This window comes from Echinops telfairi, unplaced genomic scaffold (assembly GCF_000313985.2).
Source record: "Echinops telfairi isolate 266 unplaced genomic scaffold, ASM31398v2 ScPeMD7_2291;HRSCAF=2852, whole genome shotgun sequence".
Lineage (NCBI taxonomy): Eukaryota > Metazoa > Chordata > Mammalia > Afrosoricida > Tenrecidae > Echinops > Echinops telfairi.
This window is the reverse complement of record NW_022106189.1, coordinates 48,274,976-48,290,472: the sequence shown is the minus strand read 5'-3', so window position 1 is coordinate 48,290,472 and position 15,497 is coordinate 48,274,976. Positions and strand designations below refer to the sequence as shown.

At 50.0% G+C, this 15,497-nt stretch overlaps 1 protein-coding gene across 2 annotated transcripts in view; it reads left to right on the top strand.

The window, feature by feature from the left end:
* Positions 1 to 11,551: 11,551 nt before the first annotated feature.
* The window catches only part of FANCA (FA complementation group A), a 30,114-nt gene continuing 26,168 nt past the window's right edge, over positions 11,552 to 15,497 (top strand). For both annotated transcript variants that reach the window (XM_045293570.1, XM_045293571.1), the window contains exons 1-5: positions 11,552 to 11,630; positions 12,283 to 12,392; positions 12,874 to 12,967; positions 14,395 to 14,537; positions 14,667 to 14,762. In XM_045293570.1, the coding sequence (XP_045149505.1) occupies positions 11,552 to 11,630; positions 12,283 to 12,392; positions 12,874 to 12,967; positions 14,395 to 14,537; positions 14,667 to 14,762 (522 nt within the window). The remainder of the gene's footprint in view (positions 11,631 to 12,282; positions 12,393 to 12,873; positions 12,968 to 14,394; positions 14,538 to 14,666; positions 14,763 to 15,497) is intronic.

Here is a 15,497-nt window from a genome sequence, read left to right as displayed (position 1 = left end):
GGGACTGGTTGGGACCCGATGGGAGTGCAAGGGGCGGGAAGGCTGGGCCGGGCGCGGGGCGCAGGAAGGAGTGGTGGTGAGTCCAGGAAGCCCAAGCGAGGGGGAAGAGGGGTGCAGAGCCAGGCCCAAGGAGGGGACGAACCAATGGCGGGAGAAGGGCTGGAGTGGGCCCAGAACAGTAAGGGGGCGCGGTGAGCACCCGCTCCCAGGTCAGCTCCAGCTCTCGGGCACGCCGAGCTCCGCCTACATCCCCACCCCCGTCAGTTCCAGCTCTCATGCACGCAGACATCAGCCATCGTCTGGACACTGTGCTAGAGCACAGTGCAGCCCCCACCGCCCAGGCACGTTTGGCTCCTGGGGAATGTGGGGGTGCAGAGAAGGCTGAATCTCAATCGCTCTCTCTCTCTTTCTACTTGGGTTCAATGAAACTGACATTGACAAGGTCCACAGTCCTCTCTGCGGAGGAGTGGCTGACCAGGGGACCTCCGGTGGCTCCTGTAAGGGTGACCCCAGCTGCCGCAGACCCTTAGGCTAGAAGCTTTCTGAGTGATCCTTGGTGCCAGCTTCCGACCTTCCTCTGTCTCTGAGGAAAGTAAACAGACCACAGTCCACCAAGGACAACATGACACTCCCTCCTAAGCAAGCCGGCCCCACAGAGACGGCTTCATCAGAAAATAAACAGCAAAGGTGCTGATCATCACACACACACACACACACGTGCGCGTGCGCACAAACCACCCGTGCCCATTTGAACGACCTGGGGAGGACATAAATGCAGAATTCTGGGCTCCCACCTGCCTGGGGCATCCATCTCTGATTGTTTCTGACATTTGGACCACCCAGGGCTTGTTCTTCTTTAGTTGCCTTTGTAATTCCTGAACCCTGAGCCTAGAAATCACAGGCCTCCCCCTCATCTGAAGGAGGCTCGAAGGTGGGGTGCAGGCTAGCTCACCTTGGGCCCTACTATTACGGAATCCCATCTGGGTTTTTCATCTTCAAACAGGAAATGTATGGTTTGATAAAAGATTGATTCTGAAAAAAAAAAAAAAAGATTGATTCTGCTTAAGGTTGACCCACAGCCCTTCCCACCTTCTACTTTTTGAGGCTTGCTGTGCTCAACTGCAATGGGAGCATTGGGCCTTCTAGAAGGGAAAGGTGCTCCTCCCTTGAAAAAATGGTGCAGAGGGACCTGGGACTCAGGCTGACCTTCCTCCTGCTGGTTATTCATGGAGGATGGGTCAGAAATGCCAAGCTCTGCCTTGGAGCGCCAACAGAAGAAACCCTATCAACGCAGGAGCAGTGCATCCACACAGGTTGCTCAGACAATGCCAGGTGTGTGGTCATCGGGAAGTGATGATATTGTCGGTGCCCACACACAGCGTGGTTTCTGCTTTTAGAGTCCAGGAGAAGAAATAAAGACTTTCTTCCTTCCCCTGCAGCTCCTCGATGTGGGGCTGCCCACTCACTCCTCAGAAACCGGGACTGCTTAGGCCCCACCCCCACCTCACCCCCACTGGTGGGCATGTCTTCAGCAGTGCAGACAGGAAGGGGGAAGCCAGTGGAGATTTGGGTGAGAGGTGGGAAATTACCCTAATTGGAAGGAAGGTGCTATGTCCCATCAAGGAAAAGACTTCGGGTTTCCTTTACTGATGGTGGCAAGGTCTTCAGCATCTCATCTGATGAGCAGTCACTGAAGGAGAACCTTGGAGGTCACTTAAGCCCAGGTACAATGACTCTTTTTGACCATTTAAAAAAAATCATTTTATTGGGGGCTCATACAGCTCTTATCACAATCCATCCATCCATCCATTGTGTCAAACATATTTATACATGTGTTACCATCATCATTTTCAAAAGTTTCTTTCAACTTGAGCCCTTGGTATCAGCTCATTTCCCACCCCACCCCCCATGAACCCTTGATAATTTATAATTTTTTTTTCATCTTACACTAACCCTTGTCTCCCTTCACCCACGTTTCTGTTGTTTGTCCCCCTGGGAGGGGGTTGTATGTGATCATTCTGATTGGTTTCCCCTTTCTACCCCCCACCGTCCCCTTACCCTCCTGGTATCACTACTCTCATTATTGGTCCCAGTTTTGTTTTGTTTTTTAAGAATTCTCTGAACTTTCCAGTATGTCAGCCAGCAAGTTTTAGAACACTAGGGTTATACTAAAAATGCTTAAATGTCCGGTTCTTCTTACTTCTCCCCTGATAGCTGAAGGTTTCCACCCCTGACCACAGCCATGAGGAGAGAGACTTGCCAGTCAGCTCTTAGGACACCTTTGAAAGCCACATCATGTTTGTCCTCCAGGGTAATTTTACTCACACAGTCCCCACTGAGACCCAGAAGTGGACCTTAGGTGGGCTCCTCGTGGTAGTAACAGTACCGAGAGGTCAAGGTCAAGGTTGCAGATTGGGAAGCCGAGAGTGGCTTTCATACCAGCAGCCAGAATGGAAGCTTGAGTACACGGAGAGAAATGGTGAGCAAGTTAGCCCCGTGGAGCTGCCTGCACCTAGCTACCGGAGCTCTGAGCTTAGCGACAAGTTTTGTGGAGTAGCCAACAGAGTCCAGATGAACAGAACCATTTCCTTCTCATGACAGCACACCAGGTACAGCTTGTACCTTTGACTGGAGAGTCTGGTTGGGTTTTTAATCCAGATCAAAGGCTCTACCACAAGGACCATGTGTGGGGGTCACCCCACACCCAAGGATTTTCACATGGGATCAAAGCAAATGTTGCCTGTGTTAGGTGAGTCTTACCTCAAACCTTAGCTGGGGAAAAAAATGTAGGTATTTGTCCAAGAAGATACAACCCAGGGGATTAGAGTCAAAGAGATATTAGTTCCACTGTAACTCGAACTTATCGTTTGGATCTAGAAATAAAACAGTATTTCCGGCTGTTAGAGACATCACTGAGGAGCCAAGTGGAAATTGATCTTGGTCAATCATTAATGTGACCTGAAAGCTATGCATCAAGGTGATCCATGCAGTTAAAGGAATGCCCTTTATCCTCCTCCTAAGCAAGAAATGTGTCCCTTACACTTCATCTCCAGTAGATAAGGACGACCCAGCCAGCTGTCAGTAACCCTAGGCTGTGTTTTGGGGATGCCAGAAATGCTTGGTGCAATGAGTAATGTACTGATGCTTAGACTTGGAGAATCACTGTATCAACTTAACACATCAGCAGAGATGCTCCCAAAATACTCATTCACACATGGCTGCTGCGTGCCAGGCACAGAAACCTTCCGCCTGGGGAAGGGACAGTGAAGGGGCAGGTCCCTGTCCTCCTGCTGTCAGTTCTAAGGGGCGTTGACACATACTGGGCCTGCTACTGGGCTAAGAAGGACCTCGCTGCTGAGAGGAGGGTGGGGGCCAACAGTTCTGTCTGCTTTTCTGATTCATAGTGACCCTGGGCACAGCTAAACAAAATACTGCCCGGTCTTGTGCCACCCTCACAATGGTTCTTAAGCTCGAGCCCGTTGTTGCAGCCACGGTGTCAGTCCAACTTGCCCAGGGCCTTCCTCTTTTCTGCTGCCCTCCCCTTTATTGAGCATGATGTCCTTCTCCATAGGGCGGGTCTCTTCTGTGGTTAATGCTCTGATAACATGGCACTGTTTACTCTCATGGCTCAGCAATGCAGACGGGGAGGGTCCCCTGGAGCTGGCCAGCGAGGAAAAGGCTCCAGCAACTGTGCCTCTGCTGTCATCCTGTCTCATCCTGATTTTAAGTCTTGACAGCTACTAGGGCCAGATGTTCTAGGTTCTACAATGACACCCACCCTTCTGGGGAGAGTGTAGGACTGGAGATAGCAAAATGAAACATCCAGGAGTCTTGGGATAAAGGCCAGTGGGAGCTGGGTGGGCACCTGGGTGCCTTGGTTTTAGATCAAAGATGGTTTCAGCTTGGAAGCTGCCTCCACGCCCCTCATAGGCACCCCCCCACCCCCCACCCCCAACCCCAAGCACTGGCTGGTGTGCAGAGGTTGCCAGTGCACTGCACTCTGAAAAGCAGGTCGGCTTTCCCCAGGGGCTCCTAACACTGAGCTGCTGCCTTCAGACTCAGGTCCTGAATGCGCTCTTTGTCACAGGGAGGCAATGGGGCGGAGCCCTCCGGGCAGCAGGCGCAGCTGAGCGCAGGTCCAGGAGGAAAAGCTGAAATTCTAGAGGTTGTGGTTTTGTGCTCTTGGTTTATTTTGGGCTAATGATAAAGGCCGTGGATCCCAAGGTAAGCCAGATCGGGCCAGGCTGTGCTGGATCTGGGAATGGGAGCTGAGGACAGCTCTGGGAGGGCTCTGGGCTGAGCTGGGGAAATGCAGCGGAAGACAAGGGTGAGACAGAGGCAGTCCAGTAAGGTCTGGACACTGTGAGGGGATGAGTGGCCTGGCGGCTCTGTGGAGCAGGCCGATAAGGGGGCCACTTAGGGGGCAATCACCCTACAGTCCCTGACCGAGAGTTTATGAGTCAGGACCCTTCACTTGCCCCTTGGAGGGTTGACATGACTAAGAGTTCTCCGTCTGTATGTGTTGTGACACCCCCCCCCCCCAATGTGGGCACATGTGGCCCCCATCCCTCACCACCTCACGGAGACACAGGTGCACAGAAGGGGGTGCTGTCTGTGGAACCACCGACCCAGCCCCCACTGGAATAAGAACAAAGCTTGGAGCTGGAGGTGCCTGTGGGGAAAGGGAGTGTCAAGTTCCCCAGTGAGGCTCTACAGTCACCACAAGGGGAGGGTTTTTACAAACGGACATCTATTTCCTCCTAGTTTAGGGTAATATTCACTCACTGCCAGTGAGTCAGCGCCAATTCATACCAACCCTATGGGACGGGATAGAACTGCCCCTGTGAGTTTCCGGGACTGTAACTCCTCACAGGAGGAGTGGCCCAACTTGTAAGGATGAGACCCCCAGGATGAGAGAGGCCTGAGTTCAGGTGCCAGCTCTAGAGAAAGCTTTCCCGTGTGGGCTCCAGAGGAAGGTTTCTGACTGGGGCTTCTTTCTGCTCCTAGATCTTCATGTGGCCTGGCATCTCTCTTCTCCATCTCTGCCCTGCCCCTTGTTTAATCTTTAATTTCTCTGAGCACACCCTACACTACTCCTGCCTCAGTAGCATACAAAGGCAACCTGTTCTCAAATGGGATTATAACTGAGGTTAGCGTTTACAACACATATTTGGGCAGCGGGGGTGTTAATAACTCAGTCCCTAACAGGGCAATACTGCATGTGTGCATGTGCACACACATGTGTAAGGGATATCAGGCTGGGACATCAGTTATGCCCCAGATGCTAACCTGGGGGCTGGACGCCGCCAGATGGTGGAAATAACTGACTGTTCCCAGGTGGGTGGTGCATGCAGTGAACTGTTTGATCACTAACCAGTAGGCTAGATGTCCCAAGTCCACCCAGAGGGCTCTTGGAGGAAAGGCCCAGTAAACTGCTGAAAACCTAGACTTTGACAGTCCATGTGGGAGGCGCAGCGCTACTCTGGACACCGTGGGGCCCCCAGGAGTCAAGTCGACTGGATGGCAACTGGTGCTGATGGGACGTCCAGAAGGCTAAGCTGAGAAGTCTTCTCCTCCCACCCTGTGTGACCCCCCTTCTCAGTACCTCTTCCTGAGGCAATCACGGACTGGCCTCTTGCCAGTCCTCAGAGATCTATGCTCTCTCTCACAAACACATACACACATCTCCTTTCCCATAGGGAAAGGGCACCTCTCACCCCGTTCATTGTGTTTTGTTCTCACTTTGGCGTGGGGGCATTTTCACGTCTGTGGGCAGAGCTTCTGCATTCTTTTGTACAGCCCCATGTCATGTTGGGTGGTTGGGTAACATACAGATGGCGTGGGGGTGGCATCTGACCTCTGCCTCCAGCTTCACAAGGGGAAGGAGAGAGACACACCAGCCGCGGCTGCCCACAGCTGCTTCCTATGAGGTGGAACTAGGGCATGCCGCCTCCCTGCAGTTTTTACTAATTCTGATACCAGCCGTCACTCCCATGACACTCTCCACTCCTCTGCTGGGCTTGAGAATTCATGACACACAGGACTCACAGGCCATTCTCACCAATAGGGGGTTGATAGGGAAGGAACAGGTTAACACTCAGCATCAGAAAGGACTCAGGATGCAGTTGTCTGGTCAGGGTAGCTTCTTTTCAGCTGTGCCCACAGGCAGGCCTGTTCCTGGCCTCTCGTCTCTGCCCTGCAGTGGTAAGTGTACAAAGCTCTCTAGTTTCAGCCGTAAGTGCCCAGAGTTACTCTGCTGTCAGCAAGCCTGTTGGAAGGTGCTCAGCTTTCTTGCCAGGAAGCCCACTGAGCCATCTTCTCCTTTCTGTCTTCTGGGTATAGGATGTTCCTTCCTATCATAAGGGTTTCAGGTCTAAAGGCTCCACTCCACTCCTGGCTCTTCTTTCTTGATAGTTATGCCCCTGCCCCATTGCCTTTCTCATTGTAAGCCGACTGGGGTGGCAAAAGTGATCTTGTTAGGGTTCTATACATCTCATTTTCACGGCCTCATTCTCCAGGAAGGTGCCAGTATTTACATTATTTGAAAGGTATCTAATTCCCTACTTGCATAGTCCTACCCAGTCATCTAGTGGGCATTAGAAAGCCTATGGCTAGAAGGGCCATATTAAATCATTCACTGCACCGAGGGTGGGTGCACCAGGTTTCCTTAGCAGTGAGGTCTTTGATTTTTAGTTGGTGGCTATGTAGTTGTTTCCTGTCTTGAATTTGTAAATATTCAAATTCCATGGGGGCAGGGATTCTGTTTCCTTAATCACTGTTATGCCTAAGAACCTTTTATATTGCCTGGCACATACTCATCCTGGGTGTGTGTGTGCAGTATGAATTCTCAGAATTGGAACCAGTGGAGACCTCTAATGGTCAGGGATCAAGATGAGTCTCTCAATGCTCCAGGGTTTGCTGCCCCCACCCCATGACTTAATAAGCCTTCCCTCTCATAGAAGGGCCCAATGGGCCTCATGCTAGAAGGTTCCCTTCTCCAGGTATGAATGCTGGGGAGCTTTGCTCAGGTGCCTCCTCCTGCTCCTAGCCCTTCTTGTGAGTTCTTGAAGGGTGTGAAGCAAACGTGAGAGCAGGCAGGAACTGGTTGTGCATTTGTGGCTCCCATGGAGACTCTCGCTTTAAGCCACACTTGCCTTTAGTAATGTGTTTAAAAATGCACCGGAGTAGTTTCTCCATGAACATTTTGAATTCACCTCATGTGTCACCTGCCATCTCCTCCTCCCTCTGTATTCTACTCCAGATGAACCAGTGCCTTCGTTGCCTCTTCTTCTTGGAGGGGACATCTTTCCTTAGATGCCAGGCAATTTGCTGTTAAGGGATTTAAGGAAATTGATTTGAAATGTATAGGTTTTTGTTAGGAAAGATTAGATCGTGGTGATGACTGCATAATACTTCAGTGGTCTGAATTTTGTTGGTGGGCTGGTAGGGTTCTGCTGTCTGGGTTGCTGTTGAGACTGAGAAATCGGTTCACATTAGAATCACAGCCAGATCACCTTCTGTCCCTGTGCCAGTCCTGGTCGCCAAAGAGTGTGTAGACTGAGCTCCAGTCCTCAATATGGCCCCTGACCCACAGTATTGGATATTTGTCGAATGTTTCCTATGCCAACTTGTCTCTATGCCTTTTTAGAACTTCCTAGATGTCTGTCTCTGTGTTAGACAGGGTTCTCTAGAGAGATAAAATCAAATTGCTGATAATTTAATATATTTATTTATAAAGATAAGTAGATATATAACAAGGAATGAACTGTTAAATCATATACAGTTAAATATATAATACAAGAAACAGTTAAATTAAAAAAAACCCCACTACAAATGGCTCAATTCAACTCACTGCCGTGAGAGAGATGTGAGAGACTAGCAGTCCTTCCAGTCCAATCTGCTGCCAGATCTTCCTCTATTTATAGAGAGAGCGAGGCTATGTCAGCACAGCAGCCAATCAGAAGGCAGGTCACCAACTGCCAGCCAGGTCACCAACTGCCAGTCCTCAGCTCCAGCGATTTCTTAAAGGGACCTCAACTTACAGCGACACAGTCCACAGGCTAGGCATCCCACAGGTAGTGTAGCCTTTTAAATTGAGGCACAGGACAAGAAAGGCAGCCGCACACTGCTCCGATGATCAAAGAGCGAGAGACAAGAAAGGCGAGACTCACCAAGCCACTTATCTCTCTGTCCTTCAGTTAATCCCACTTGTGTTTATCGGCCAGGCTGGCACAATAAACTATCTCAGTCTCTGACATGTAAAGGGCCCCACTGCCAGCAACAACACTCTCACTCTCATGATCACACAAGCCCTCCTTCCCCCTTCTGGCTCCCAGTCTCTTGCACTGGCAGCCACTTCGTTAGGATGCAGAACAGAAGGGAGAGAAGGGCCAGTGTCCAGGCTCCCTTACCCTCATTCAGAGCGAGCCAAGGACCTTGGCCATTCTGAGAATTTCTTGAATCCCCTACCGTCTCTTCATCATCTCAGGGAATCTGTCTACTGGTACTGCTAACACTGCAGTCCTCCTCCTCTCTGCCACTGACAAATAATTCCACCAAATACCTATGTGTACAGCATGCGTGTGTGCACATAGCTTTCAGCCTCCAGGTATTTTGTGTTTTTTTTTCCTAGTTGGGTCGAGTAGCAGATACTATAACGGGATCTCAGAAGCAGACTCTCCCCCATCCTGCCAGTACCCACATACCTCTCCTCCCACCTCCCTCTTCAAAAACTGCACTCCAGGAATTTAGGACAATGCAACTTCTAAGTGTGATTTTAAGTGGTGGATGTTATCCACCCATGATTCCAGAGAAATCGGTTCTTCTAGAAAGTTCATGTTGGAGCTGTTGGCTTGGGCAATTTGCTGCATGGCCACACACATGCAGGTAGGGCACTGCCATTCTGTGGAATCATGAGAAAATGTAAGGTCAGTCTGTCCTCTAGGGAGGGGAGCTAGCATCTCAGGGTGAAGATCTCCCTGTGGGTCTAAGCAGTCCATGGCTCTGGTTCCAGCACTGAAGGTAACACTTGGTCCTAGCACAAAGCTCTCTATTTTCACTTATTCCCCTCAGCCTGTGCAGACATCACCAGGACCTTCGCTCTTTTAGACCAACTCCTGGGCAGCTACTATTCAAGTCAAAAAAGGTGGGTCGAAGTCCTAGCTCCAAATACTGTACATGTGACCTTGCTTGGAAAGAGGAACTTTGAAGATGTAAGCAGGAGGTCAAGAGCCTTGGTGGCACCATGGTGAAATGCTCAATTGCAGAGACTTTGAGCCCTCCAGCTGTTCCATAGGACAGAGGTGTGGCAGTGTTTCCATGAGTATTACAGCGCTAGAACCCTAATGGAGCAGGGCCACTCTATCCTATGGATCAGAATCAGCTCAATAGCAATGGGTTTGGTCTTTGGGGTCTTTCACATGAGCTCATACTGGCATAGAGTGGGTCCTAATCCTATGTGTGGTGCCCTAATAAAAGAGAAGACACACTGAGACAGACAGATCAGCTACCAAGTGATAGAGGGAGATGCAGACACAGGCCTGAGAACAAGAACCATTGCTGGCAGCCACCAGTAACCAGGAGACATGGAACTGTTCCTCTCTCAGAACCTCATGCCTGAAACTGATTGGGACTTCTGCTCTCCAGAATTGAGACAAAACCTACCTGTCCTTATGAGCCACCCTGTTCAGGGTATCTTGTTATTGTAGCCCTATAAACTGAGACGCCTTCTGTTGGGCTGGCTTTACAAATGGAGAAACCCTGGACAGAAGGTGTACCTTTCCGAATAGTCTGGGCACTTTGCATGGAGGGAATCTTACCATTTCTATTTCTTCTCTTAAACCTAGTACTTTGTTGATTACAAGTCACCTCACCCCCCACCCTGGGCCAAAAAACACCTTCAGTCAACTTTTCTTATAATTAGATCAATACAAGCACCTCCAGGGATAGAAACAGAGGACTGGTGCACAAAATGTGAAATGTACTCTGTAGGCATTCCCTGGTCATACAAGAACAGCTCAAAAATCACAGGCTTAGGACATTAGGTAATGGGCAGAGAAAATGCTGCCTGTGGTGGTGGGGCTGGGTTCTGCAATTCTCCGAGTCAGTCTCCATCCTTTTGGACTGGTGGAGGAACCTCCTTCCATGTGGAGAAAGCTCTAAGGCATTTTAGTAATTTCACTTCCTTAGAGCATGTAGTTTAGTGATTTTGAAGAGGGATCCATTACATCTATCCTTTGGAATTTGTCAAGTGTTAAAAGAACATGAGTAAGTTTCATTTTATGGTTAATTAAAATCATTAGGACAATCAGGGCTCCATCCCCATCAGCAGCTTGGGAGGACTTTTCTCTGAGTGACTCATGGACAAATGGAAAAGGTGTTTCTCCAGACGCAGGAAACCTTCCTCTTGAAATCATCTCAGAGGGCGTGGGAGCAGACAGCTCCACGGTGGGGTCCCGGCAATGTCAGGCGCCCAGCCAGGAGTGGGAGGATGCTGTGCTAGTTGGAGTCAAATTTACAAGGCCCTTGCTCTCACCAGGGTTTTTTCTAGCTCTCATCCACCTGGCTCTGTCTGTGCGATGCGGGGGAATGGTCATCCCTCTGTCACACTGAGCCCCAGCGCACATAGGTTCTCAGTCCTCCCACAAGCCACAAGCCCCTTCAGGGCGTCTCTACTCCCAAGGGTTGCTCCTTGGGCTATATGGGAGGCAAGCCATGAGCCCTACACCATCCAGGGACAAGCCTATCACAGTGGGGAGCGGCCTCAAGTCAGAGCGGGGTACGGTGTGCTGCGGGGCACGGTCAGAGTCGGAAAGGCCTCCCCTTTCAGAGGGGGTGGGGGGTGTTGTGGTTCTGGCTCGTCCGTCAGCGCTCTGGCCCGAGGCTGGGCCCGCGCTCCAGTCCGACTGAGGGGCCTCACCCTTGTGCCAGTTATTTGCTGTGACCTGCGGAAAGTCCCTCTTCACCGACAAAGCCCGTCCCTGGACGTTGGGCAGGCGTCACGGGCCGCAGGCGGGTTCGCGGTGGTGGGGGCTGGACGCTGGGCACAGGCCGGCGGGAGGGGGCCCGCCTGTTTGGGGGTCTCTTTCGCAGAGGTGTTTTCTCCCGACAGCTTAGCTTTGTGGAGGGCAGAGGCGCGTTACCTGGCGTGAAAGGCAAACCCCGAGGGGTCGCGCGGGGACAAGCGCGCAGTGAGCGCGGTGGCTAGTCTCTGTGAGAATAGTTTTGGAGCGGCGTGCCCTTGGGTGTTTCAGGTCGTGTCCTCAAGACCTCTCGGGGTCACTCTCCACGGAAACAATCCCGTTTTCTCTCACGGGATGCCCTCTAGAATACTGGCCGCCACCTCCGATCTCAGGATCTCGTACACACCGCATGCCTGCCACTACCAAGATGGCCGCCGGACGCCGCTACCGAGAGAGCCGGGCGAGAGGCCTCCGCCCAAGGGGCGTGGTAGATCGGCCCCAGCCAATGGGCACGCGCGCCCGGCCGCGGCCAATGGGAGCGCAGCGCGGGCTTGGGCCGCGCGCCCCTGCGTCTGGGGCTGCCTACCGTCATGTCGGGCTCGCGGGCGCCGGCGGCCGTCTCGGACACGGGCCCTGGAGCCTTTAGGAAGTCCTGGCCGGAGCTGCTGGGTAGGTGGGCCCGGCGCTTTTCTGCCAAGCGCGTGGCAGCACCTCCTGGGCCCCGAGAATCCTTCCCACACAAACGTCCGCCGTCCGGGCCTTGCTCGCCCAGCCCGGCGTAACGCCACCCGAGGGCCCCCCAGCTCGCGCCGGCCCTCGAGCCCCTACCCCATTCGTAGCAGCCACCCCAAACCGAGCCCACGGCCCGTCCGTCAGACCTCGCCCGCAAGTTGCAGGTCTAAGCTTTATCCGACCTGTGAGCTCAGGTGACTGGACGGCCTAACTCTTGCCATCGACGCTGTTGCCGGAGATCGCATTTGGGTCCCCGTTTCCTCTCGCCCCTTCTCTGCTGCAAGTCCTGAGTCCCCTCAGGCTCCCTGGCCTGACACCCTTGTTAGGCGCCCTCAGGTACCCTGGAGTGGGCTCCGACCGGCTCTGCCTCCCATGAGCAGCAGGAGGAAATTACCCGCCCCCCACCATCTCTGCGCCTTGATACTCCACACTTGGGTTAGACTGAGGCCCTGCCTTCTTGGGAAACATCCCACAAGCCAGGTGTCTCCTCGGTGCATGGTATCAGCGCTACATGATGCCACCACTTCTTCGTACTTGAGTGTTTAAGGAGTGCTGTAATTCTTACTGTTTTCCTTTACTCCCCACTTAGCGGGAAGGGTTAAAAGGCAAAAATTGAATCCTGAGAGGGGACAGAAGTTACAGGAAGCAGCAGTGCACCTACTGAGAAGCCGTCAAAACCTGGATGACCTTCTGCTTGAGGTACCTAGAACCTTTAAAGGCAGACTTATACACATGGGCTTTCACAATCCAGCGGAGGCATACTCTTTATAAAAGAGATTCTTGGAATGTATCCATTGAGTGTTGACTATGTGAGGAAAATGGAGTCTCTATCACTTGGAGTGATAAAGAAATTAATTGGAAAATGAAGTGACTCACAGTTCCCAAAAGGCTCAGGAAGTCTCACTTTCTAAAGCCTTCCTCCAAATATGGGCTCTGCTTTGAGCTGCTAACGGAAGATGAGCAGGTTGAAGCCGCCGGCCACTCCGTGGGAGGGAGGTGAGGCTGTCTGCTACTGTAAAGATGGAGGCTTGAACACCCGATGCAGCAACTCTACTGTCTTAAGCAGGATCACTGTGGGTCAGAATTTACCCCATGGCAGTGAGTGAGCCCAGGAGGCAAGCAGTGCTTTTGTGCTCACACAAAATTCCAAAAAAATGGAACCCTTTGTGTTGTTTTCTAGGTAGAAGGTCCACAGTGTAAAAAATTGTGTCTCGGCAAATTGATGGACTGTGACAGTTCTGAGGGCCATACAAGTCCTTCTAATTCATTTATAGGTGAGTTACAGGGTCATTCTCCTGATATATGGGATTAGAGAGGGCTTTTTATAGAGAGCAACCGTGATTTATCTAGAAATTTTAATTCTCCAAAATTAATGATTTTCTACTGATGTGTGTATGAAGTCCCTGGTTGGCATAGATGTTGAAGCACTCCACCAATAATAGCTAGCCCAAAACTGATGGTTCAGATTCTCCTGGAGCAACCTAGTAAGAAAGGCCTGGTGATTTGTTTCCAAAGGTTACAACTTTGAAAACCCTGTGGAGTGGTTATACTCTGTACACAGTGGCTGACACCACCAACAATAACTTTTGTGGACACGAACTATAAAATCGATTTTTGGAGTTGTTTTTGAATCATTGTGATGGTATTGGTCAAAAATATTTTTACTCTGCATGGGCCCAGAGCACGTGGAACAATAACAAAAAGATACACCTCATTCACGGACATTGTGAAGAAGAGGAGGGGCAGGCAGGAACCAGAACCAGGATATGTTTCCAGGTGCTTATGTTCCACCCCACCCAAGTGCCTGAAAGACCCTCGGAAGTTCTTTTTATCACATAATGATTTATGTCTGAAAGAAGCATTATTTAATTATCACGTTCGTTGTAGATTTGTAATAAATTGTATTTATGTAGCAGGCCATCCTTGACAACTGATTACTAAAGGTCATTGGTGAATGGCTTTTCATTACCATAATTTTATTTGTATTGCACAAATTATGCAGGGAGCCAAGCTCCGCTCAACCATACTCTTGTATGGGCTTTTCAATCAAGAAATAAGAACTTAAGGAAGTTCTTTTTTTTTTTTCCCCAGTCACTTTATTGGGGCTATTACAGATAATATAACAGGCCATAAATCAATTATATCAAATGAACTTGTACACATGTTGCCATCATCATTTTCAAAACATTGTCTTTCTACTTGAGCCCTTTGATATCAGCTCCTTTTTTTCCCTCCCTCTCCAGTTTTTGAACTTCTGTTCCCTGTTCCTGTCAGCACCTCGTGATCACACAGGCTGAGGTGTTTCTTCAATGTGGGCTTAGTTGTTCCCCTGCTAGATGGTTTGACTTCACTTAGGGAAGTTCTTGACCTCGCCACAGAAATATAAATAGACTCCTTAATTTGGCAAGATATTGGCTTATGAATAAACCATGCTTATTCCTATTTCTACAAAAAGCTAACAGTGTACCTTGTAAATAAAAGCAGAAATAAAGGTTCTTGTGGAAATAACTGGCTAGAAATTGGTGTTATTTTGTACCTTTCTACCATGATTTTTTTTTTTTTTTAACCACCAAAATCCACTACCATCCACAGGCACTACTCATTAAAATAAGTCATATTTAGCTTCAAGTCTTGTGTTTTAATTTTGTAGCACACAGCGGCATGTTTTAAGAGAAAAAGAATGTCATCTTTTCTGTTTTAGGCTCAGCTTTGCAGGATCAAGCTTCCACACTGGGGGTTCCAGTGGGAATCCTGTCAGCCAGGATGGCTGCCTGTGGCATTGGGGCGATATGTCAGGCCATCGGGCCGCCCCGACCTACTGAGCTGCTCGATGCCGAGCAAAGGGTAAGGTGCTAACACAGAGGGGACACAGGAGCTAATCAGTACCTGTTCAGAAAATGGGGTGTTTCATTACTAGTATCCTATGTACTTGACTATTTAATAATCACGTTTTCTTAAATATCTATTTTTCAGAAGAAACTGTCTTCTTTGATAGAGATTACTCAGTACTTAGTGGCAAACAGCATGTTCTGCCGTCTTTTCTTCTGCCAAGAATTATGGAAAATGCAGGTAAACATGAGATGGTGTCTCTGACTCAGTGAGAAGTGTGCGTGTGTGCGTGCATGTGTGTTTCAGACCAGGACAGCACAGGACCGGGGAGTGTCTCACTCTGTGATACATGGGGTACTATGGGTTGGAACTGACTCGGTGGCACCGAAAAACAACAACAACACAATTCACTGATGTTTTAGTAATTGAAGTGGCTTCAAGAGTTGGTGGAGAAAGACATTGCCTTTAAATCAATTTTTCTACTAACTTTTCATAGCCCCTTGTATTTGAAACCAGCATCACCATCCATTTTAGAACAATTTCACCGCCTCCATGCCTGTTAGGGTTCAGTCCCCATTTTCTCCCAACCTCCCGAGCCCTAGAAGCTCTTGTCTTGATCAAGTTCCCTATGGTCGACACTTTGCATATAGGAGTCATGGTATGTGGCCTTTTGTGGCTTCTCTCACTGACTGCAGTGTTTTCAAGGTCCGTTTGTGTAGTGACCATCCCTGTATTGTTACTTCTTTTTTTGTTGTGGATCAAGGGTGGGATGGACATTTATAAAAACGTCTCTATTATCTTGCTATATCCAAACATTGACATGGCACCACAAGGTTAAGAAATAGTTTGATCTTTGTATTGCCTTCCCCCGCTAGTTAGTGATTTGCCCAGCCTTTCCCCACCGATCTGGAGCCGTCAGAATAGTGGGTTAAGCATTGGGCTGCTAACTGCAAGGTCAGTACTTTGAAACCCCCA